The sequence below is a fragment of the Schistocerca nitens genome, chromosome 1 (genome assembly GCF_023898315.1).
Source record: "Schistocerca nitens isolate TAMUIC-IGC-003100 chromosome 1, iqSchNite1.1, whole genome shotgun sequence".
Taxonomy (NCBI): Eukaryota; Metazoa; Arthropoda; class Insecta; order Orthoptera; family Acrididae; genus Schistocerca; species Schistocerca nitens.
The window spans coordinates 386550642-386572053 of NC_064614.1; the positions used below are offsets into that span (position 1 = coordinate 386550642).

The 21412-nt window shown below is 35.3% G+C and overlaps 1 protein-coding gene across 1 annotated transcript in view; it reads right to left on the reverse strand.

The window, feature by feature from the left end:
* Positions 1–1315: 1315 nt before the first annotated feature.
* LOC126249254 (MATH and LRR domain-containing protein PFE0570w) overlaps positions 1316–21412 on the reverse strand; it is a 252829-nt gene continuing 232732 nt past the window's right edge. Inside the window, exons 4-5 of the mRNA XM_049950913.1 lie at positions 13127–13248; positions 1316–3080 (exon numbers count right to left, since the gene is read on the reverse strand). Of these exons, the coding sequence (XP_049806870.1) occupies positions 2844–3080; positions 13127–13248 (359 nt within the window). The 3' untranslated portion in view covers positions 1316–2843. The remainder of the gene's footprint in view (positions 3081–13126; positions 13249–21412) is intronic.

Here is a 21412-nt window from a genome sequence, read left to right on the forward strand (position 1 = left end):
GAGATTCCTTTCTTGCATAAAATGGATGCACACACTTAGTGGTCTGCATCAGAGCAATAACTGATTTTTGTCAATAACAGATGGGAGGTTCATGACAAACATCAAAGAAAGGTAAAGTTTGCAGGAATTATGACAGATGCAAATGTTTCCTGAAGACATATGATCACCATTCTTCTAAAATTTTCCTTATAAAACCTTGTAAATGAGAAAGAAAAAGTTTTTTGAACCTACGCATTTTGGACATGTAAGAAAAGCATTCATATCTATTCCTCTTTCAGTGATTCCTGTAACATTATATATGATAAACTACTGAATCCATTTCAAAACATCAGTTAAAATTTCCAAATAGATTCTATTAATTCAGAAAGGAAAGAAATTTAGTATCAGATAGAAACATTCAAATAGAAAAATGCTACTGCATTTAAAACATTTTGAACAAACTAACATCTTTTCTCATATTTACTTTAGTGCTCTGATACTATGGAAAAATACATAGGTAAAGCGTACTCCGTATCTCATATTCCATTTCAAATCTGCAACAAACCACCTCTTTACCTCCAGAAGAAAGCTGTTCACAGTCCACAGTCTGCATAGACTTGTTGTTGTTGTTGTGGTCTTCAGTCCAGAGACTGGTTTGATGCAGGTCTCCATGCTACTCTGTCCTGTCCAAGCTTCTTCATGTCCAAATAACTACTGCAACTACATACTTCTAAACCTGCTTAGTTTATTCATCTGTTGGTCTCCCTCTATAATTTTTACCCTCCACACTTTCCTCCAACTTACAGATTTGGATTAACTAGTTTCCAAATTCCTCACAATAACATCTAATTTTAAGTCAGTGGCTACGCACAAGGCACCATTATGATAGTTTGTTGTGAGAGGGGTGGTGTGGGTAGGTGGGGGGGAGGGGGTGGAGATAGACCTAGTAGTATGGAGTATTTTTAATAGTTTTGAAGGCAAAGAGGGAGTTTTAAGTAGCTGTAAAAGTTCTAGCACAAACCTGTTAAAAACGTTTGTGATACTGACTTTTAAATCATTTTCTTGAGAGAAAACATCTGTATACACTTTACATTTTCTATGTTTTCTAAGAGCTGCAGGGTCCACCACTCCCCCTTGCTCTGGGTATTGGTGCCCTTGGCTAGGCAACTGAATTTTATTAAATCAGAAATTTTAGTTGCAGCATTATATTTTTTAAAAACTGAAATCGTTATTAGATAATTATGGAGGTAATGTTTGAGATTTGGGGTTATGTGTTATCTCATATTCTAGTTCTCAAAAAATAAAAAGAATTGTCAAACACAAAAACAGCAAAAAATTGCTTCAAAATTATATTTATTTCTTCTCAGAAACGACTTATTGTCATAGAAGTATATTTTCAGGGTTGAAACAGGGTGATAACACTTGCACATGTAGGATATCATTCAATCTTCAGCGTCATAAGCTGTATCTTCCAGGCAGATGGACCACATTAGAACTGATAAGTACTTAACTTCAATTTTATTGGGCTCAGAGCATCACATAATTATAAGCCTCATCTCTTGCATCATGGTACATTACAGACAGACGTAACAGGGCACAGATTTTATCTATGATTTTAATTTTAATCATTTACCAAAGTATATATATATTTTTTCATTTCTGTCATCTTACAAATATTATATCCATCACAATTCATCAGCTGTTGCCTTTGGCTAGTAAAATACTGTGCACTGATTGTGTTTTGGTACAAATGTTATGGTTATATATCATGCACATTGATAACTCAATTGAGGAAATAGGCAATGTATCATGCATCTATTTTCCAAAGCAAGATGAACCACTTAAGTAAAAATAAAACTGAAAATTAAATAAAATAAGATGTATCTATCAATCAACCACTTTTTAATACATCCACATAGGTCTGTTAAGGATATAATGAATATTTTATATTTAGATGTCATAAATTTGATAAATTAAATTACGAAGCTTTTCGTTCTTCAATAAAAAATTCTCAAACCACATACAAAGAGAAGTGGAAGAAAATTAAAAAGAAAAACATAATACAATTTAAACCCCATAAATGAAATACTGATTAAACGGCTTTAAAACCCTGGTTCCTTCAACAATGCTTTTCAGTATTTAGAAGCTGTAAGAAGCAGTTTCTCTTTAATACTAGTGCTGTTATTAACAAAACAACATACAAAAGAGAAAATTAACAGACACAATTGTCAATCAGTGTACAATTTCAGGAGAGGTATTAGATGAAGTATAGATGTTACTACACATGAATCCTGCTGCTCATTTCCATTGTTGTGGAAAATAATGGTCCACATGACTGTAGTTAGTGGCATTAATTTAATTTTACACTTCTGCTGTAAAGCATACTTCATTGACATATATTTTACTGCATCATTTACATGTGTATGCAGTACTATCACTGTAGGTAATCACATTACAACTGTGCATTTACATGAAAGTCCACAATTTTTTCCTCTAGGTAAGAGGACCTTTATATACCACAGAATGCAGTTTGACAACTTAATTATTCTGTTTGCAGCTATATGCCACTTGCTAAATAAATTGTATTTCATAATACGCCACTGTTTTGTTTCTGTTTATGATTAACTTTTGGAGAGACAACCATAATAATTTTCTTCTTCAAAAGTTCTGTAATACATTTTGTGCAGCTTTGCTACCTACTACTTTGTCTTGTAAAACTTTATGGTTTATAACACATATTATGATTTCCGCACATACAGAAATCTCTTTCCTAAACTAAATCTTCAAGAGCAACATTTGCACAACTCATGTGTGTAACTCTATGGGAAAAATTATAGAGAAAATTAATATTCCAGGTCATGAATTTATCGGGGTTGGTTATTGGGTAAAGGTGAAGTAAGAAAATATTGTGCTAGGCATGAATCATTGGAACAGTGATCAGTAGATATTCCAGTGATGCCCATAGGATGACCTCTATGCAGGAGTGTCAAGATTCGGTGAGACATTCTCTGGCATTTGATTTCCTCTTCACAAATTGAATCAGCCTCTGTGATGAACATTAAGTTACACGCTGATGAAGAAGGCGCTCCTACTTCAGGTCCCTAGAAGAAAATGATTATATGATCTTTCAGATGTCTTCACAACAAGATATTAATTCATATTTTTTGGCAATGGATTTTAGAAACAAAATTTGAATATTATATGCTTGAACTTTATAAAAAAAAGTGTAAATGGAATTTATTTGAAAATATAGTGGCATCTATTAGTAGTTTAGCAATGAAGCATTAACCTAAATTGTAAGAAGAACTTTTCAAATTTGAACACAAAATTGTAGCTATGTAAAGATACTATGTTCTCTGTACAAGCTGGATGATGCTGTTCCTTTCATTTCAAAATTACAATTTGACTACAGAAAGGTAATGAATTGAATTAGAAGAACAATTGTCTCCCCTTGTCCTCACTACAAGTAGGTCCCTCTCATTTTGGTCTGAGTGATCTGCTACATCTTTCTGCTCTTCTTAAATCTATCACTCTTTCTTTCCTGAGGGTGAAACTAACAGTTCCAAAGTTAAGAACAGTTTTTATCTTTAAAACATTTCAATCAGTAGTAGTGGAGTAAGTAACTACTAGAATAACATTTTTATTACTTGTAAGCTTACTGCAGAGGTAGACAAGAATAAACTTCAAAAAAATGTCAAAGGTTATACTGAAGTTACTGCTGATTGACACTGGGGTCAGTATAAATTTTGTAGTGAGTGTAAAAATTAGCATTTGTTGCAACTCCATCTGTGATGTAGCAGTGCATTTAATTTTCAATAAAGGTTCTATGCTTCTGCAAACAGCATTCATTTGCTTAAGTTTAGCAACTGTTCATTCATGCTACATTTTATAATTTTTGAAGACATTTCACTTTAGAGTAGTTTGGTGTGTCACAGTTCACTCAGTCACATGATAATTTGTGTACAGCATCTTCTTTAATCATTTATGCATGATACTGTTTTACTTTAAATGGCATATTATTTTAACATGGCTTCATTTGGATTGAGCCTAACATAAAAACTGTGACATCTTCCCATATTATGTAAAAACAGTCAATTAAAGTAGCATAAATGTGAGATGTGTATAGTGCATAATTGAAATTAATCTTTAGGTATCTACTAGTCAGTTTATGTCACTCACCTTCAATATTAACATCATGGGCATAACACAATATCTGTTTTTATGTAGAAAAAGGTAGAAGAGAGGGAGATCAGAAATAGAAACTGGAAAATAAAGAGAGAGGAGCAGAGAAAAAATGAAACAGAAAAAATGGACAACTAAGTGATGGAGATAATCATGGGGAAAGAGAGAGAGAGAGAGGGAGAGAGAGAGAGAGAGAGAGAGAGAGAGAGAGAGAGCACAACAGTTGCAACTTGTCTCTCAATAGGTCAATTGTTACTTTTATTAAAGCTGATGTCATGCTATGATGATGTCTGTAAGTAAGTAAGCACATCAGACAAACAATTTGTCACCTCCAGGAAACACCACAAACATAACGTGGCTTAACATTGCCTCTGGCCTTGATAATGGCCTCATTTCAGTGGAAAGGACAGTTCTAGTGTTTCTTCTGGGATGCCATATTCAGCTGAATCCATAGTTGATGGTTAGACCCCACAGAGCTATAATATTGCAGCCAACATTCTCAGCTCTTTGAACACGCTGGTTGTCGTCAGATCTCCAAAGTTAAGCAATGCCAGGTGTGGCCATAACATGTATAGGTAACTTTCTGTGTATGCCACATTCTATTGTGTGCTTCCTCTTTGCCTTCAATGCAAAGAGGAGAAGGGATGTTGGTGCACAGTTCCTGATCACCAGACTTTGAGTCAATGTCCTGTATTAAATTCCAAACCTCTCTGCTGTGTCTCATGAAGTGAGGGCATGAGAAATTGTTTATGGTGATCTGCCCATTCGGTGGGGATGTTCAAGCTCAATGGCCCCCTCGGTGGCTTCTCAACAGGAGTAAGCTATGTGCCAGCACTGGGTTTCAGTCATCTGGGTTCCTCATCTGAGTTCCTCTCATAGCCATCCAACACAAATATGACACAATGTTACACATACCGATTAGTCATCTACATGTACCAGAAACACTTAAACACATGACCTTCAGAGTTTGTGATGGAAAGGTGCCAATTATAATGAAGGACAGAGAAATGTTTTCAGTTAGGCAGCTGAATCTTCCCTTCAGGGTCTCCCAGCCAACAGTGTCATACGCATTTGCTCTACTTTTTAACCAAATTGCAGGGATGCTGATGGCTATATTACATCTGCTCTTCCAAATAGACCATCACATTTTCTATGAGACTAAGATCAGTTGCTTTAGCATGCCCATTGAGGTGTGATAGGTTGCCTGAGTGCCCATCAAACTAGTAACATATGCTTGCAGCCCAGTGAACATGGTTGTTGTCATCTTGAAAGATATGAGTGTCCACAACACATTCATCATGAAGATGCAGAAAAAAAAAGGTAAGACTTGGTCATCAAGAATGCTGAAATCAACATCTTTGTTTGTCTTCACAATAACACTGAAATGAAATCAAATGATTATATAGCATTGCTGGCCAGGAGTCCGCATGCAGGGGAGTTCGACCACTGTATTGCAAGCCCTTTTTAGTTGACGCCACTTTGGTGACTTGCGAGTCAATGCTGATGAAATGATGATGAAGGTCACACAACACCCAGTCATCTTGAGGCAGAGAAAATCCCTGACCCCGTGTGCAGGAAGCGAGAATGCAACTGCAAGACTACAAGCTGTGAATCACAATAACACTGTAAATTTCCATTCAGCTATTGTCCAGTTTGACTGATGTCGGGCCTACTGAAGCTTTCTGTTCACAGAAACTTGAATGAGTGGGACCTAGTCATGATATGAAAAATACTTCCAAAAAATGACAGAACCATCCCCCAACCTTTACTACATCTTCCGCACACTGTGGGTTAAATGGCCAATTCATCCATCAGTGCACTTAATGTCTTGCATCATTTCGGAACAGGGAAAACTGTGATTCATCAGAAAACTCTCAGCACCTCCAGCCAGCTACTGTCCAGTTTCTGTACTGTTTGCCCTGCAGAAGTATTCAAGCTGCATGTAACGCAATGAGCAATGGTCTTTGTGAGGAAGCCAACTCAAATTGTTCATTTTGTAAAGTTTGCTTCACAATATTTCCTCAGAAACTGTTTGAGAAGGACCTGCCCTCATTGACAGCAGTTATTTTGCCAAGTACGACAGCAATTGTCACAGACAAGATGTGATACCTTTCTAAAGTCCCTGTGGGTTAAAATCTATTTGAGAGCACTTTTCTTGTTCCATGTTAATTGCTGAAGCTGATGAACTATTTCTTCTAGCCACACTGGATACTTTGCATTGGTATAGCAACATATCAAGCAAATTCAGTCACAAAGAGAACATGGGTGCATTCAAAGAGGACAGCCATTTTATGGCATTCTGTCACATCTCCATACTTACCCATCTTATTGAACTGATTCTATACAGTCGAACCAACTAATTGAAATGACTTACATTAGTGATGGGGCAGGGGTGGTGGATCACATGACTGCTCAGTACCTGTTCTACAGGCTCTGCAGCCTCCAAATTAACCAATATGCTGTTTTTGTGAGGATGGATAATATTTTATCTACAGAGTTTAGTTGGTAAATTTGTTGTGCATCATATATTATAATGCTGCAGATAGTTCTAGAAGAACTCAAATGGAGCAGTATGCAGAAGGTGTTGTGGAATCTTCCTTCTATGATAGTGGCTTGACAAGTCTCTGTTACCAAGTAGCAGTGATAGCTTGTGTGGTCAAGGAGTGGTTTTAAAGTATCCAGTATTTGTGGGCAGTAGTGGGACATTAACAAGCTTCATCATTTTGGAGTGTGATGTCATCATGTCCAGTGGCTGTTGAACTGATCTTCATAGTTCATTTGTTGACAATATCATCAATAATGAAGTTAAGACAGAATGTTTTGTACCTACCACCGTTTACCACTATGAAATATTGTTTAAACGTTCAGTAGCAGTTGTTGGGAAAATGAACTGCTGATTTAGCTCCTTAATCAGACAGTGGGATCAGCAGTAGCTTTTACTTTGTCTACATCTAAAAAGGAAGGAGGATGATTGGGGTTTAATGTCTTACTGACATTGAGGTCATGAGAGGCAGAACACAAGCTTGGATAGTTTCAATGATGGGGAAGGAAATCAGCTGTACTCTTTCCAACTAACCATACCATCATTTACCTGAAGTGATATAGGGAAATCACAGAAAACCTAAATCTGGATGGTCAGATGCAGATTTGAACTGTTTTCCTCCCGAATGTGAGTCCAATGTTCTAATCATTGTGCCACCTCACTCCATTTGTCTAAATCTTAACCATGCAGGTTTTTCCATAAGGCATGGTCATATCTAAGTTCATCATTTCTCACAGAATGACTCCTTTTTCAGGGCTAAGGTATCGTTTGTATGTCTAATGTCCAATTTTAGTGAGATTCGTGAACTGCTTTAGCTTACCTATTAGCCGAGATAAAGGTTTCCTTTTCATTTTCCTAGACGTTGGGAAACATATTTTTCATATAAGCAAGTAAGTCTGTTAGCAAATCCATGAAGCTAGTCATTTGTGTCTGCTGATTGTAATAGAATTATTCTCCCAAACTATCTCCTGTCTCTAAGCTGAAAATTTTGGTACAATGATGTGTTTAAAGAGTTTTTATGTAGTTCTCAGGGTTTATTTCTTGCATATTTTATAAGTACATTTGTGGGCAAACATGCCAGGTGCAGATGTTTGAGTAGTAAAGATTACTCTCTTTGGGCTTCTGTCACAAATATATCATAGAGATTGTGACTATTGGCTACATGGTTGCTAGGTGCAAGCTATAGTAAATCATATTTGAAGAAAAAAGTTTATACTTGAATTTAACACTGGAGGGGCTGTTGCACAGAAATTATGCTAGTAGTATCAGAAATAACAGTGAGAAAATGAATGTCACTAAACAGAACAAAGCTCACCTTGCTCATAAAAATATTACAAGAAAGTTAAAAACAATAATACCAGAGAGTATTATTAATGTTAGTGGTGGTAACGATAAGGAACATTAACTGTGTAATGATATGTTGGCAAATAATAAATGGAAGTACAACTTAAATTATTATATTAAAGTAATAGGTCAGGTAAGTAATATGAAAAGTTCATAACAAGGAAGGGTAAATTAGTAATATAGCAGTAAATTACCATTAGCTATTTTGTGCTGTAAGAATACAAAGGTAAAAAAACAGACTTAACAGATTCACAAGCTGACATGTTCTTTGCTTTTAGAGCCCAAGTTTGTGAGTTAATTTGCATTGATAACTAATCTTTACCTAGGGACTATCATCACTTTATCATGCTGTCACTTGTCCCAAATCTAGAAACACATTTTTTGAAATTTTTAATCTTTCAGGTTTATTTATCAGCAGTCATTCAAGCAATGGTAAAATATCTGCCATCTTTTGACAATTTGTCCACAATATAGACATCACTCACATTCATTTCAATAGCTTTCCATGCTTATTAACTCTTCTGCAGTGATAGCACCATTGACAGCCCAGACAGTGAACCCAAGCATGTCTTTTAAGTGCAGTGGAGCACTGTTGGTCTCCGCAGTTTCAGGGATGTTAGTACTTTGGCTATATGATTTATAAGTTCAAACACTAGCTTAGAGGATGACGTATAGTTAAATTTACTTGTTTATGGAGTTGGATGAAGTTTCTTTTTGGACTCTTGGCGCAGTCACCTGTCTATAATTCTACCCATTCCATCACCTAACTACTAAGAAGCAGTGTCATAACTAGCCAGCAGTTAAGTATTTCCAGGTTTGCAGCTTTTCTGTTAGCCCTGTACTTATTTTATTTCTTCACCAAACTCTTCTACCATCACTCTGAACACATTCAATTGTTTTCTGCCCACACTCATTATTATCAATCAATCATCCCAGCTTATCTAAGGTATTCATCCATTTCTTTTTATATGTTGCGTGGACCCATGTGAATTTTGTTATGGCATAATGTATAACACACAGACATTTATCAGTTAGTATTTTATTGTTAGTGACTGATATGAAAGACTTCTTCATAAAGTCTTCTAGACATTATATTTAGATTACATAAATCAGGAGTGTTGAAAAAAGTTAGGGGTGAATATTTATTTAAGTGCATTTAAGTTTCATCATCTTGTCCTCATTCTGCCCACTGGTATACTCTTAAAAGCCTTATAATGCAAGGCTTGGTTTGGGATCCTGACAGTAGTGGAACATGTTTATTACATTTATTTTTGTTCTGTGCAGCTTTTCCTATAATAGATATGAGACTTCATTATCCCATTATGTAGCAGATCCCAATTTTATCTTCTATGCAGCAATCTTTTACAAATCTAAGGAAGTGTTTCCTGTAGTTTAAGTTCCTTCTTTATCAATACCCTAGATACTCTTCTGCACAAGGTGGGAACAGGCTGAAAACTATCAAACTGTTAATCCAGTTTTTTCATGCCTGTGGAATAAGTTCATTAAAATTTCATCCTGATGTGAACTTACTTTCAGTACAGAAAACAGTCCTCCCTACAAAAGAAGAATAATGTGAGTCCATCTTGGCTATTGGGTGTGTCTAATGATACTGGAACTTTTCAGGTGGCAGTCACAATACAGCATCCCCAGAGGTCATGGATCTGCAATTTACATCTATTTTCTGCACTTTGAGAAAGGTCAAATCATTGGTGTGGGAGATATTGACACACCACACAGACAGCTGGGTGTAGTGCAATTAAAGCAGAACACGTGCTGAAAAGTTAAATTCAGGAGGACTTCACCATGAGAATATCGTAGAATCATTCAAATGTCTCTGTCAAACTGACAGATGACAACAGCTGAAATCTGGGCAGAAGTTAATGACAGAGTGTCACCATGGATTTTTGGGAACAGATTACTTCAAGCTAGGTTTAGATTTCCAGCTGCCATGCATTGTTTACCACTGACACCATACCACATGTAACAGAGACTTGTATGATGTAAAGCCAAAGTCATTGGGTCATTAAGTGGCCTTCTATGGTGTTGAGTGTGAGTCTTACATCTGTGTGGAGTGGTCAGATTGACACCAAAGTTACCACAGATCACCTAGTGAAAGATCAAAGGAAACAGTGATTCTCTAGATCCATACCTCTCCAACTCTTTCAATCATGCTGTCAGGAGCTATTGAATATGAGAAATAGACTGTTTTGACAGTTGTTGAAGAGAGGCTATATGTTAACTATCACACGACATGAATGTAGAATACTGTTGTTATACCCATCATGAGCAAGGTAGCAAATGATATGTTTCAGCACAAAAATGCAAGGCACCACACTGCAGTTCACACCACTAATACTTTGAGGAATGTGTATATCCTTCACTGGCCTGCCTCAGCACCTGATTTGTCACCCACACAGCATGTTTGGTATGTGCCTGAAAGATGTATACTTTGGTATCAGCCTCCAGCCTGCAGTCTTCATGAATTGATTCATTATGTGTTTCAAAAATTGTAAGAAATGCATCAAGATAGCATTCAGAGGCTGTATACAGCCATGCTGCAATGGATTACAGACAGTGTTTGTGCCCATTCTGATTTTGATGACAGACATTAGTTCTAAATGGAGTAAAAGTTTAGTTGTATGTTAGGAACATTTCCACAAAATTTGACAAATACTGGACTTTGACATAAAGATATAATACTTTTCATTTCTGTCAGTGTGTATGCAGAGCTCAAAAGATTTAGATTGTTCACTGCTCTCCGGTTTGTCTGTTAGTTAGTTACATGTCCCATGGATCATTTTGCACAATAGATTGTAATGGTGTGGACTGAGTTGATTTTATATTGACATTGCAAATTAATTTGTACATACAGTATGACTACATTCTGAACATTTATAAGTATACATAGACACATGTAATATACAGACATATCCACAGTTTGATTTCAAATTGAACTTTGGTATCTGTCAGACATTTCATATGACTGGGTAAGTAATCAAATATTTTTGTTGCAGCATGATGCACCATTTTTGTGCTAATAACAACCTTAATGTGGAGTAATGAATGTCAGTTTTCATTTTGGGATTGTAATTATGTACATCATTGATTCTTTTGAACTTTAGTGGATTATTTGTAATGAACTTCATGAGATAATAAATATGTTCTGAGGCAATAGTCAGAATGCCCAAATCCTTAAACACATGGCTACAAGATGATCGTGGGTGAGCATCACACATTGTTCTTACAGCACATTTTTGCACAATGAAGACTTTCTATATTAAAGATGAGTTACCCCACAACATTATTCTGTATGACATATTGGAATGCAAATATTGAAAACACATGGTTATTCTAAATGATGGACCCATTTTCAAAAATTTGTATATATTCAAGTACAAATCCAAAATGAACAACCTTTATGTCAATGAAAATAGGAAGTTTCAAAGTTTTTGACAGGTGGTGGTGGGTGGGCTGGTGGTGATGATATCAGAAGCAGCCGGTAGAGTTCTCACTGCAATAGGGCCATCATTCCATTTTGCTGTCAATTGTGAGTGAGATGGAAACTGTAGAGCACAATGCTTTCTGCATTCTTGAGTTTGCAAAAAAGTGAGTCACAAATTGCAGTGCAGTGGGCATTTCATACTAAATTTGGTATTCAGCCACCAACTCACAAAAGCTTTAGCCATTGTTTTAAGCAATTTAAACAGACTGGGAGTGTGTGCAAAGGAAAAAGCCCAAGCCGACCATGTCAAAGAATGATTTCCCTATATTAAATGCTTATAAATGTTGTTATACATCCCCTTCTCATATTTTTAAAATCTGACAACAGCAAGATGGAGTGAGCCGTCCTTAACTGTTGTTTTACCTCTTTTTTACAATCTGCCTTGATAAAAACATTTTTAAGTTTGTAAGGGAAAATAGCACAACAAAGAGATTCAGTGTTTAGTAACTTACTATATTTTAAATCACATTTGTTGCGTCTTGGATTTGTAATATATCAACACACTAAATATTCAATCTCTTTGTTGTGCCATTTTCCCATAGTGATTTAAACATTCTTTTGGCAAGCCAGATCTTAAAAAGGGGCTAAAACAACAGTTTGATTATTTTTCCACTGATTCCGTCGTAAGCACTGAAATATTTATCATTAAGAGAATTAATAAAACTAATAGCTTAATTTTGAGATATGATATTCTGTACTTATAAATTGTAGGTCAGCTACTAATATGCTGTTAAAATCTACATTTTCACTGATTTTCAGAAAACAGTAATGAAAAGTAGTTTTAGTCTGGGGATGTTTATGATCATTTCACAAAGTAACTTTGACAAAATTTCTTACATCGACAATGTGTTGCTTTGTCACATGTTTCACAATGTTAAAAACTGATCCCAACTTGTACTGGGGAGCTTATTGTTCATTGAAAACATATACATTTTGACACACTGGGGGCTTTGTTTAAATCTCTCAATACCATTTGTAATGTATTTTACTTTATAATCATCAGTGTTCCATGATGTTACATATAGTCTGTGTAATCCTGGATTAATTTTTAATACAACAATTCTTACTATATTACAGAATACCCAATATTTTTCATCTATGGTAGGAATAATGTGTGTGTCTTACTAATTTGTATTTTACAAATAAGGAATTGTTTTAATTTTTCCATTCATGTTTCATATATTACTTCAACAATTTTCCTTTCCTTGTCATTAACAATATCAGTCACAAGATAGATCATGAACACGGATGAGCTTTCCTTACATTCTATATGCTCTCAGTGACTGCCAGGCTCTCAGTGTACTTTACTGTTCTGCTGTTATATAAACACTGACATAAAAGTTTATTAATCCGTCATGTTCCAGAAATACTCAAATTTATCATCTTACTAGTAAAGTTAAAAACTGATCTAGTTTAACTATCTACCTTTAATACTGAATGTCCCATGAAAAGTAAGGCCATTTTCAATGGGGTGTACAACATATTTAGGTAAACATATTGGTTTATTTCTGATGCAGTTGTGGCCAGATAACAGTCTACTTACTATATTGTGTAGAAAATACTTTCCTGATACTTACACAAATATTACAAATTTGATGTAGGCTGCACAGACTCAAAAAAACTTGGTTATGGTCTTCAGCTGCATAACCAATGCTTCTGCACTTTTGTAAGATTTGATCCAAAACAGGGCAACCAGTTTCTGTTAAGCATAAATAGAAGTTACATGTAAGCCACCCAATTTGCATAACGTAAGTGTAAAACTCAGTAAAGAAACAGTTCATGTAACACCATATAATTGAAATGGGTGTAATTTTATGCTTAATTAATGAAATAATGTTTAGCATACTGTAAAGGGACACCTTACTCTAACATTACCTTCATTCAACAGAAGTTATCGATACCAAAAATATTTTCGAATCTTGTATCAGTTCATATTATCTCAGCTGTTTAACTAAAAGAATTTCATATGATTTGGTATATAATGTATTATATTTTTGTGATATGTACTAACTCTGTATGTACAGACAAAATTACTCTTCTTTTAGAAACATTTGAAATTACGAAATACTCGGCACACTTAAAATTCCTATTATTAACTGCCCAATAAGATAATAATATAACTTGGCGAAAATTTTCTTTTGTCAAGAAAGTTTGTAAACTCTTAGGAATATTGTTAGTACTGCAGAATGAGTTAGTAGTGGGCATGCCTCGAATGTGATCTGGCGTGTTTTAAATTTTGGCAATAACAATGTAATTTTCGATTTAGAATTGGAGAATGTAAAGACAGTGTGACATAGAAAAATGTGAAAAAAAATCAAGATAAAAACAGACAATTCTTCAATAGTTATCATCATTTGGAACCTAGATAGTCAAAAATTTCAGCCTCAAGAATCAACCCCTAGAGCTGAAGTTCTGGATCCAAATATGAGAAAAGAAGCTAAGTAAAGAAGTTTTTTTTATAAATTGAAGCTTATTGAAAGAGTTAATTTTGAAATGAGTGAAAATCAACAGGTGATGTGAGGGAGGGTAAGGAAAAGTTGGTGGGATCAATTGACTGGTAATGAAGTTTTGTCTGCTACAGAAGAAGAAGAAGGGACAGTGACTTGTGCCACTTGCAGTTTATGTATAAATGAACTTCTGATCGCTCAAAGAAAGAAGACTGAGATATGCACAACAAAGTTGTATCGACAGTGATGGGAGACTACCAACAATGGCGGACTGGATGAAATGAAAAAAGACTTTGAGATTTGTAGCTTATCACAAATGAATGGAGATGCTGATGGGGATGAGACTTGTGTTGTTAATGACATTGCCGATGAAATAATTTTGGAAAAATATGGTGATGGCAGTAATGATGATGATGATGATGATGAGTATCAGATATTTGTGGAGTCTAAGAATAATGAAGTTTCAGAGTTATTTTTGAATGATGTTGTCAATACAGATAATGTAAGTGTTGTATGTGATGATGTAAGTGAGAGTCCTCTAATACTAATCCAATCAAAGCAATTTTTCATTAATGTCATCCAGAGTAATGATCCAAACAGTAAAGGTGATTTATATGTAAGCTGAGAGAATAAATGAGAAAACTTTTTGAAGTTCTTTTGGGACCATATTGATGATAACATAGATGAAGGTGCATTCTGGAATAAGTTAGCTTTGGTTAGTCAGAATTTGTATCCAGATTGGTGAAATGAAGTGAAAGAAGATCTAAGTAGGAAGTGTAATTTTGACAGTAATATATTTTGTGTTCCTTCTGTAATAACTGATGTTACTTGTGCTATGAAATCCATTCATTGTGTTCAGTCTTTACCTGATAACATGATTAACAAAAGTAATTCTATGATACCAGTAAAGTTGATAAGACCCTGTAAAGATAGTGTGGATGTAGCATTTGATGAAATAGAAAGTGATCTTTTACATTAAGTGTGTAATAGCATAGAAGACAACTCAGATTTTGGGTGTCCTTACATTAAAATTAAGATTGATAAGTGGGAAGGGAACTGTTTGATACAGGTAGCCCAATTTGTGGTATATCTGAACAATTTAAAGACAAGATTAAGTATAGTAAGAATTTTGTGGGAATGCTGGTTGTAGGCAAAAAGATAAGAGGAGCTAATGGTAAGTAAAGCAGATTGGTAAAACGTCAAGTGCTGTTAACTTTTAGCATAGAAGACAAGATCTTTGAACATGGATGATTAGTGGCCCCTAGTCTGGAAGAAAACATACACTATTTTTGCAGATTCATACGACTATATAATTGCGTTTTGTTTATCAGGAATGTAGTATGTAAGATGATGTAATTTCTAAAGTTCTGTCTTTGCTATTGGCTCAGTTCAAATCTATGATACACTATATAATTGTGTTTTATAATAGATTTGTGCTTTAGAATTTGACACGTATTGCCATGGGACTAAATGAGTACATCCTTTTGCAATTTTGAAAGGGGATAATGTTCATAATTTGTACTGAAAAAATTAGGAATAGTATCTTAGTATATCTGTGTGTATCACCTTGTTAGTTCATCTTTTCATTGCATTTAACTCTGTTTATTAAAGCTTCATATATGAACACTTTTTAATCTCATCTGACATAAATCCTACAAATTGCTTTTGGAATACAAATAGGAAGAGCTTATGTCATGTGATATGAAGAAGGTATTGAACAGCATATTTAGTACACAAAACAAAGTTTCAGGATTTGATGTGAATGCTTGATGGGAAGTTACCTATCTGCTGTAGCATGTGATAAGAAGTCTAGGGAGGGAACTGAAAGATGTGGGCAGATACAGTCCACACACTGCTGTGTAGCGTTACCCTGCTGGACCAGTCAATTTACAAGAGATCATAGATGCTGGGTAATGTACTCAGGCACCTGTCAACTACATCAGTGTTGTGACTCAGATTTGCAAATTGTTAATCAAGACTGCAAAGGCAGTGTTATTTCACATAAATATACGTTTTTTCAACTAGGGTGATTAACTTCCTAATACATTATGTAACTTTAAATCAGTATGTATTTTTTTATCAATTGTAAATGAATCTTCTGGGTCTCTACATATGTAGGTTACTTTGTATGGACAATTAGCAAATAATGTGGAAGACATTTACTAGTGTAGACAATATAACAAGATGTATACATGTCTGCTTTCATATACTGATTTTGGTTCTCAAGCTACTGGATTATGTCATAATTCAAAGCTAATTATGACTCTGCTTACCCCTGTTTATCCTGAGCACTGCAATTGGAACTTGAGTTGTGGGCAGACTATGTTTAACTCTGTTAAGATGTGATCAGATATGTTTTAAATTTTGGCAGTAACAATGTAATTTTTGATTTAAAAGTGGAGATTGTAAAGACGGTGTGATATAGAAAAACGTGAAAAAAATCAAGATAAAAACAGACAGTTCTTCAATAGTTATCATGTCATTTGGAGCCTACAATGCCAAAAATTTCAGCCTAAATAATCATCACTAGACATGAAGAACTAGTGCCAACTATAACATAAGATAAGTAAATAGTCTTTTGTATATCTTACTCCTCTCAAAGCTTACTGAAAGAGTTAATTCTGAAATGAGTGAAAATCAACAGGTAATGTGAGAGAGACGCAAACACTGAATACTAGAAGCAGAAGCTATTTGCAAGAAGTGTGGACTAGATATGGGTTACATATGAACATGAACAGCCCTTGCCCAATAGGGCTGTGTGGCAGCTAAACAAGTTTTTGATCAATTTTGGAGAAGATTCATATGGAGACTGTCCAGTTGGTGGAACCAGGAGGTGAAAGTACACAAAGCATGGGCCTCACCTTCACAGAAATGTAGATTTTGCAGCTTGTTACCTGAGAAAATAATGGACAGGAGAGGGGCTCACAATGTCATACTGCCAAATTCCTACTGTTAGCACTATCAGAGGCATACAAGTTTAGGTTATCCTGTTGTTCAGACAAGTACCACTGATAAAGATTCAGCAACTGGAATAAAGAAAGACGTAAAGAAGAACTGAGAAATTTCTGATATGAACAGCTGAAATACGTGGATATGGCAACATCCAAAAGAGAACTTCACATACCTATCACCAACACCACAACCATCATATTTCACATGCCATCCACTCACTTACATCACTTACTATATTCAGATGTGTGATCTATTTGTTACCTGGGCACTTGTTTTGTTTTGATGTACTGACTGGATTCACAATGATTTTCTTGATAACTATCACTTTCTTTGAACTTTGTGATGATGAAGCTGTCAGTAGCGTATGTAATGAGTGTGTTTATTACAACCTTAGATTATTTGTGGTTCATTCTAGGAGTGCCTTCTATAGTGAAAAATGGACTGTAGGGATAAGAAAAAATAAAAAAAGGATATTTCTTAATACTTAAAATTGGCATATGTTGAAAAGTTACCCACCAGAATTGAACAAAATGGTAGCCTATTTATAAAATAAAATAAGTTATCAATTGAGTTAATCCTAGAAGACAATCTCCTGCCTTGACAATTTTGTGATCGATCTCAAAAAATGTTAATATAAGTTAAGGTTGTTCAATAATCATTTCCCATTACACCAAAAGGCACTTAATGAAATAAAATATAAAATAATCATATATCTGACAGCATCAAAGGTAACAAAAACGGAAATTGCTGGATAGAATAACATGTAATATATAGGAAAAGCAACCACTCAGAGTTGACTGTTGTGTGATGCATAGAAAATAGTGGCTCTGAGCACTATGGGACTTAACTTCTGAGGTCATCAGTCCCCTAGAACTTAGAACTACTTGAACCTAACTAACATAAGGACATCACACACATCCATGCCCGAGGCAGGATTCAAACCTGCGACCGTAGCGGTTGCGCGGTTCCAGACTGTACCACCCAGAACCGCTCGGCCACTCTGGCCGGCTGACACATAGAAATATGCAATAGAAAAAAATAACTTACACAAGCTTTTAAGGTCTTGCTCTTTCTCTAGTTGAAGTGCACACACTCTCATACACAAAACCACACACACATTCAAATGCACATGCACATGGTAATGGTGAGACTCACTCTCGAGTCAAGAAATTTCAAAAGCTCTGAAGCGAGTACAAATATTGTTTTCTGTTGCATGTTTCTATGTGTCATACATTAATCAGCATCAGGGGTAAATAAGTTAAACTACTGGGAAATCAAAGCCTTAATAATTATAGGACTCGGATACAAAACACTAAGTGGAATAATATCCTGCTTCAAAGTGAGAATTTTGGGGATGCATTTGAATATTGATTAACATAGTTGCAAACATTTTTGAAATCTATTGCCCTAAGTTAGTGAAGCAAAATTTAGCAATAAGCAGTATACATCACACTGCATCCAAGTATAAGTCATACACATTGACTGTATATATGCCTAGAATCTTAATTATGACTTATTATAACAGATATGAAAACTGTGGTGTAGATGCAACCAAATCCATAGAATTGAAAAGAAGAACTAGGACATAAATTATATTAGGTATGTTTTAGGCTAATGACAGCATCAACAACTCCTGCAAAATGTAAAATGTTGTGAAGGCCAAATAGGGTAGAAGTAAGTATTGTAAAAATGTGTCAGATACTGTTAATATAATACTGAATGAATTTAATGATCATTTTATTAGGTCTGATGGCGTGCACAGTACCACTGCAATGGAGTTCAATTGTAAATACGACAAAATTGAGTACATGAAATATACTGAAAATGCCTTACAACATTTTGAAAATATAATTTTGTGCTATGAATGAAGAGAGGGTAAAATAAATGACATCACAAAATAAATTTCAAAACTATGTATCCAAATCAAGAACACATTTATGGCCTATCTAATTTTGTAACTTAAAAATTGAGGACTTAATAGTGCAACCATAAATTGGGTCTTTTCTAATGGCTATTTTCCCCCATGTTGCCGTTACCACAGTTCCTTAATAGAAATCCTATCAAAATTAATAGAACACTACATGCACCTCCAAATCCATAGTCATCTGTCAACAAACGACATTCTTAACAACTCTTAGTGTGGGTGCAGACCTGTCTTCTCAGCTGTGAAGAAGTGAAAATATTGTTCCCTTTACTTTATTTTCATTTAAATCCAGACTGTTTGTGATTACTACACTTGTGGACTTTAGTAATGCTTTTGACTATGTCAGACATTGAACTCTGTTAAAATATTCTTCTATTGTAAAGGCACAAAACTGTCTATGGTTAAATCTTATAAAACTGATACAACTGAAAAAATAATACATTTATTAATAACACATTAATCATTCTATGCATCATATGAGAAGTTAGACAAGCTTCTGTCCTTAAGTCTCTAAAATTGCAAATATTCTTTTCAATCTGTTCATAAATGACAATGGTAGTGTATCAACTAAACTTTTTGGTATTTACCTTGATCGAAAGCTAACATGAGGAATTCACACAACTACATATGTACAAAATTAGTTCAAGTCACCTGCCTGCTAAGCAAACTTACAACTGTAAGTGACAGGCTACTGCTTAGCCCTTATTATGCTTTTTGTCAACTATCTAACCTATGGTTTACTGTTAAGGGGCAATTCCTTGGCATGAAATACTGGCTATCACATCCCTTTATATACTAAATTATTTGGTGCATGCCAAGATGAACTTGCAGAAGCACAAACAGCAACAGTCTGTATAAAGGGTGTGCAGAAATTCCTATTACAAACTTCTAGGAGTTGTAGTGTGGAATGAGTACATAATTTCCTGAATATGAACTCATGATCAAAAACGTACCATTCCTGTACTGTGATGGTTTCAATTCAGATGTTCAACTCATCCGCTTGTTCTGGAGGGACTGAATTAGGTGTGACACAGTATGATTATTAGGTAACAATTCGAAAGTAAACATTATGAAACATTCATTTATGACTTAAGCACATTTGTTTGTATTAACACTTAAACATTACATGTTTACATCATTCCAAAACAAAAAAGAACCCAGAATACTGTATGTATAGAACAGTACTGATATATTACAGCAGTGGCTAGGTGTGGCAACCACCACTATTGTTATAGACATTGTATCTACTTAACATGTTCTGATATACATTCTCCATCCCATTTGGCATCTCTTCAATTTCTGGTACAGCACCCAGACTTGTGCCAGAGATCTTCCTCTCTCTCTACCCTTTGCGAGTGATACAGATGTAATTGTTGGTCACACAGAACATCCCAGACGATACTGTGACTTATACCCATTGCACACAGAATTGTTGAAGTACTCATCAATGGGTCCTCTTCAGCATGATGCAGTACATCTGCTTCAAATTTGGATGTGCAGCGTTGCCATAGAGCAGCACAGTCATGCCTCTTCATGGTGAAGTTACTTGTTTCTCAGAGCCACTACATAACATGGTCAAACGTTTGTGTGATGGCATGCTACACTGCAGAAAATGTTCATGATACAGCTCACTAGCAGCTCCTCAGTTACCTTGAGCTTTGAAATACACAAGAAGCATTTCTGTGTATTCTGAAAACATATACCAAACTGTATTTACTATATGGAAGATGCACAGACATTGAATAGGTTTCACAGCAAAGCAGACATTTAGTGACATCAGGTGACCATGTGACCATGTGACTTAGTATACATCATCCTGACTACCCTATAGCATATGAGGACTAGAAACTCTTGAAACTTTTCTCTTTCCCTCAGCTGACATGGACACCTTACATATCTGAACTGAAACTGTTGTAGACCAGAAATGGTACATTTCCAGACATGGGTTCCTACTGAAAATATTATGTGCTCACTCTCCTGTACAGGCCCTAGAAGTTTGTAACAGAAATTGCCGAAGACCCTGTATATCCAAATCACACATCACATGCAGATTATTGACATCTGAGTTACAAAATTCAAAAAGACACAAAACAGTGAAATGTATCAAGGAAAATTTAATAAAGGAAATTAATAAATTATGAGACAGAACAGCTGTCTGATACTCCCTTTATAAGGTAATTGTTAGGTAGTTCCACATGGTTGAAAGAGAGATAGGCTGAGGAAGGTTAAAAGGAAGAGCAAGTCACTCAGATACCAGGATGAGAGGGACCAATATGTAGTGAGGATAAGGGCAGACAAAGATGAAGTGGGTACAACACAGAGAGTGGGAGGTTGGAGATATTACATTAGAAACTGCTGTGCCAGCTTTTCTTCAGATATGTTGATGACAGACTGAGAAGTAAAAATAGATTAGGAGGAAGCACAATGAGTAATGCAATTAAGAATTAGGACAGAAGACAGAGGAAGTGGGAACAAATAGAAAATAGATGAAAAAATAAAAGCAATAAAGGAAACAAAAGAAACGCATTAAATGAAAAATA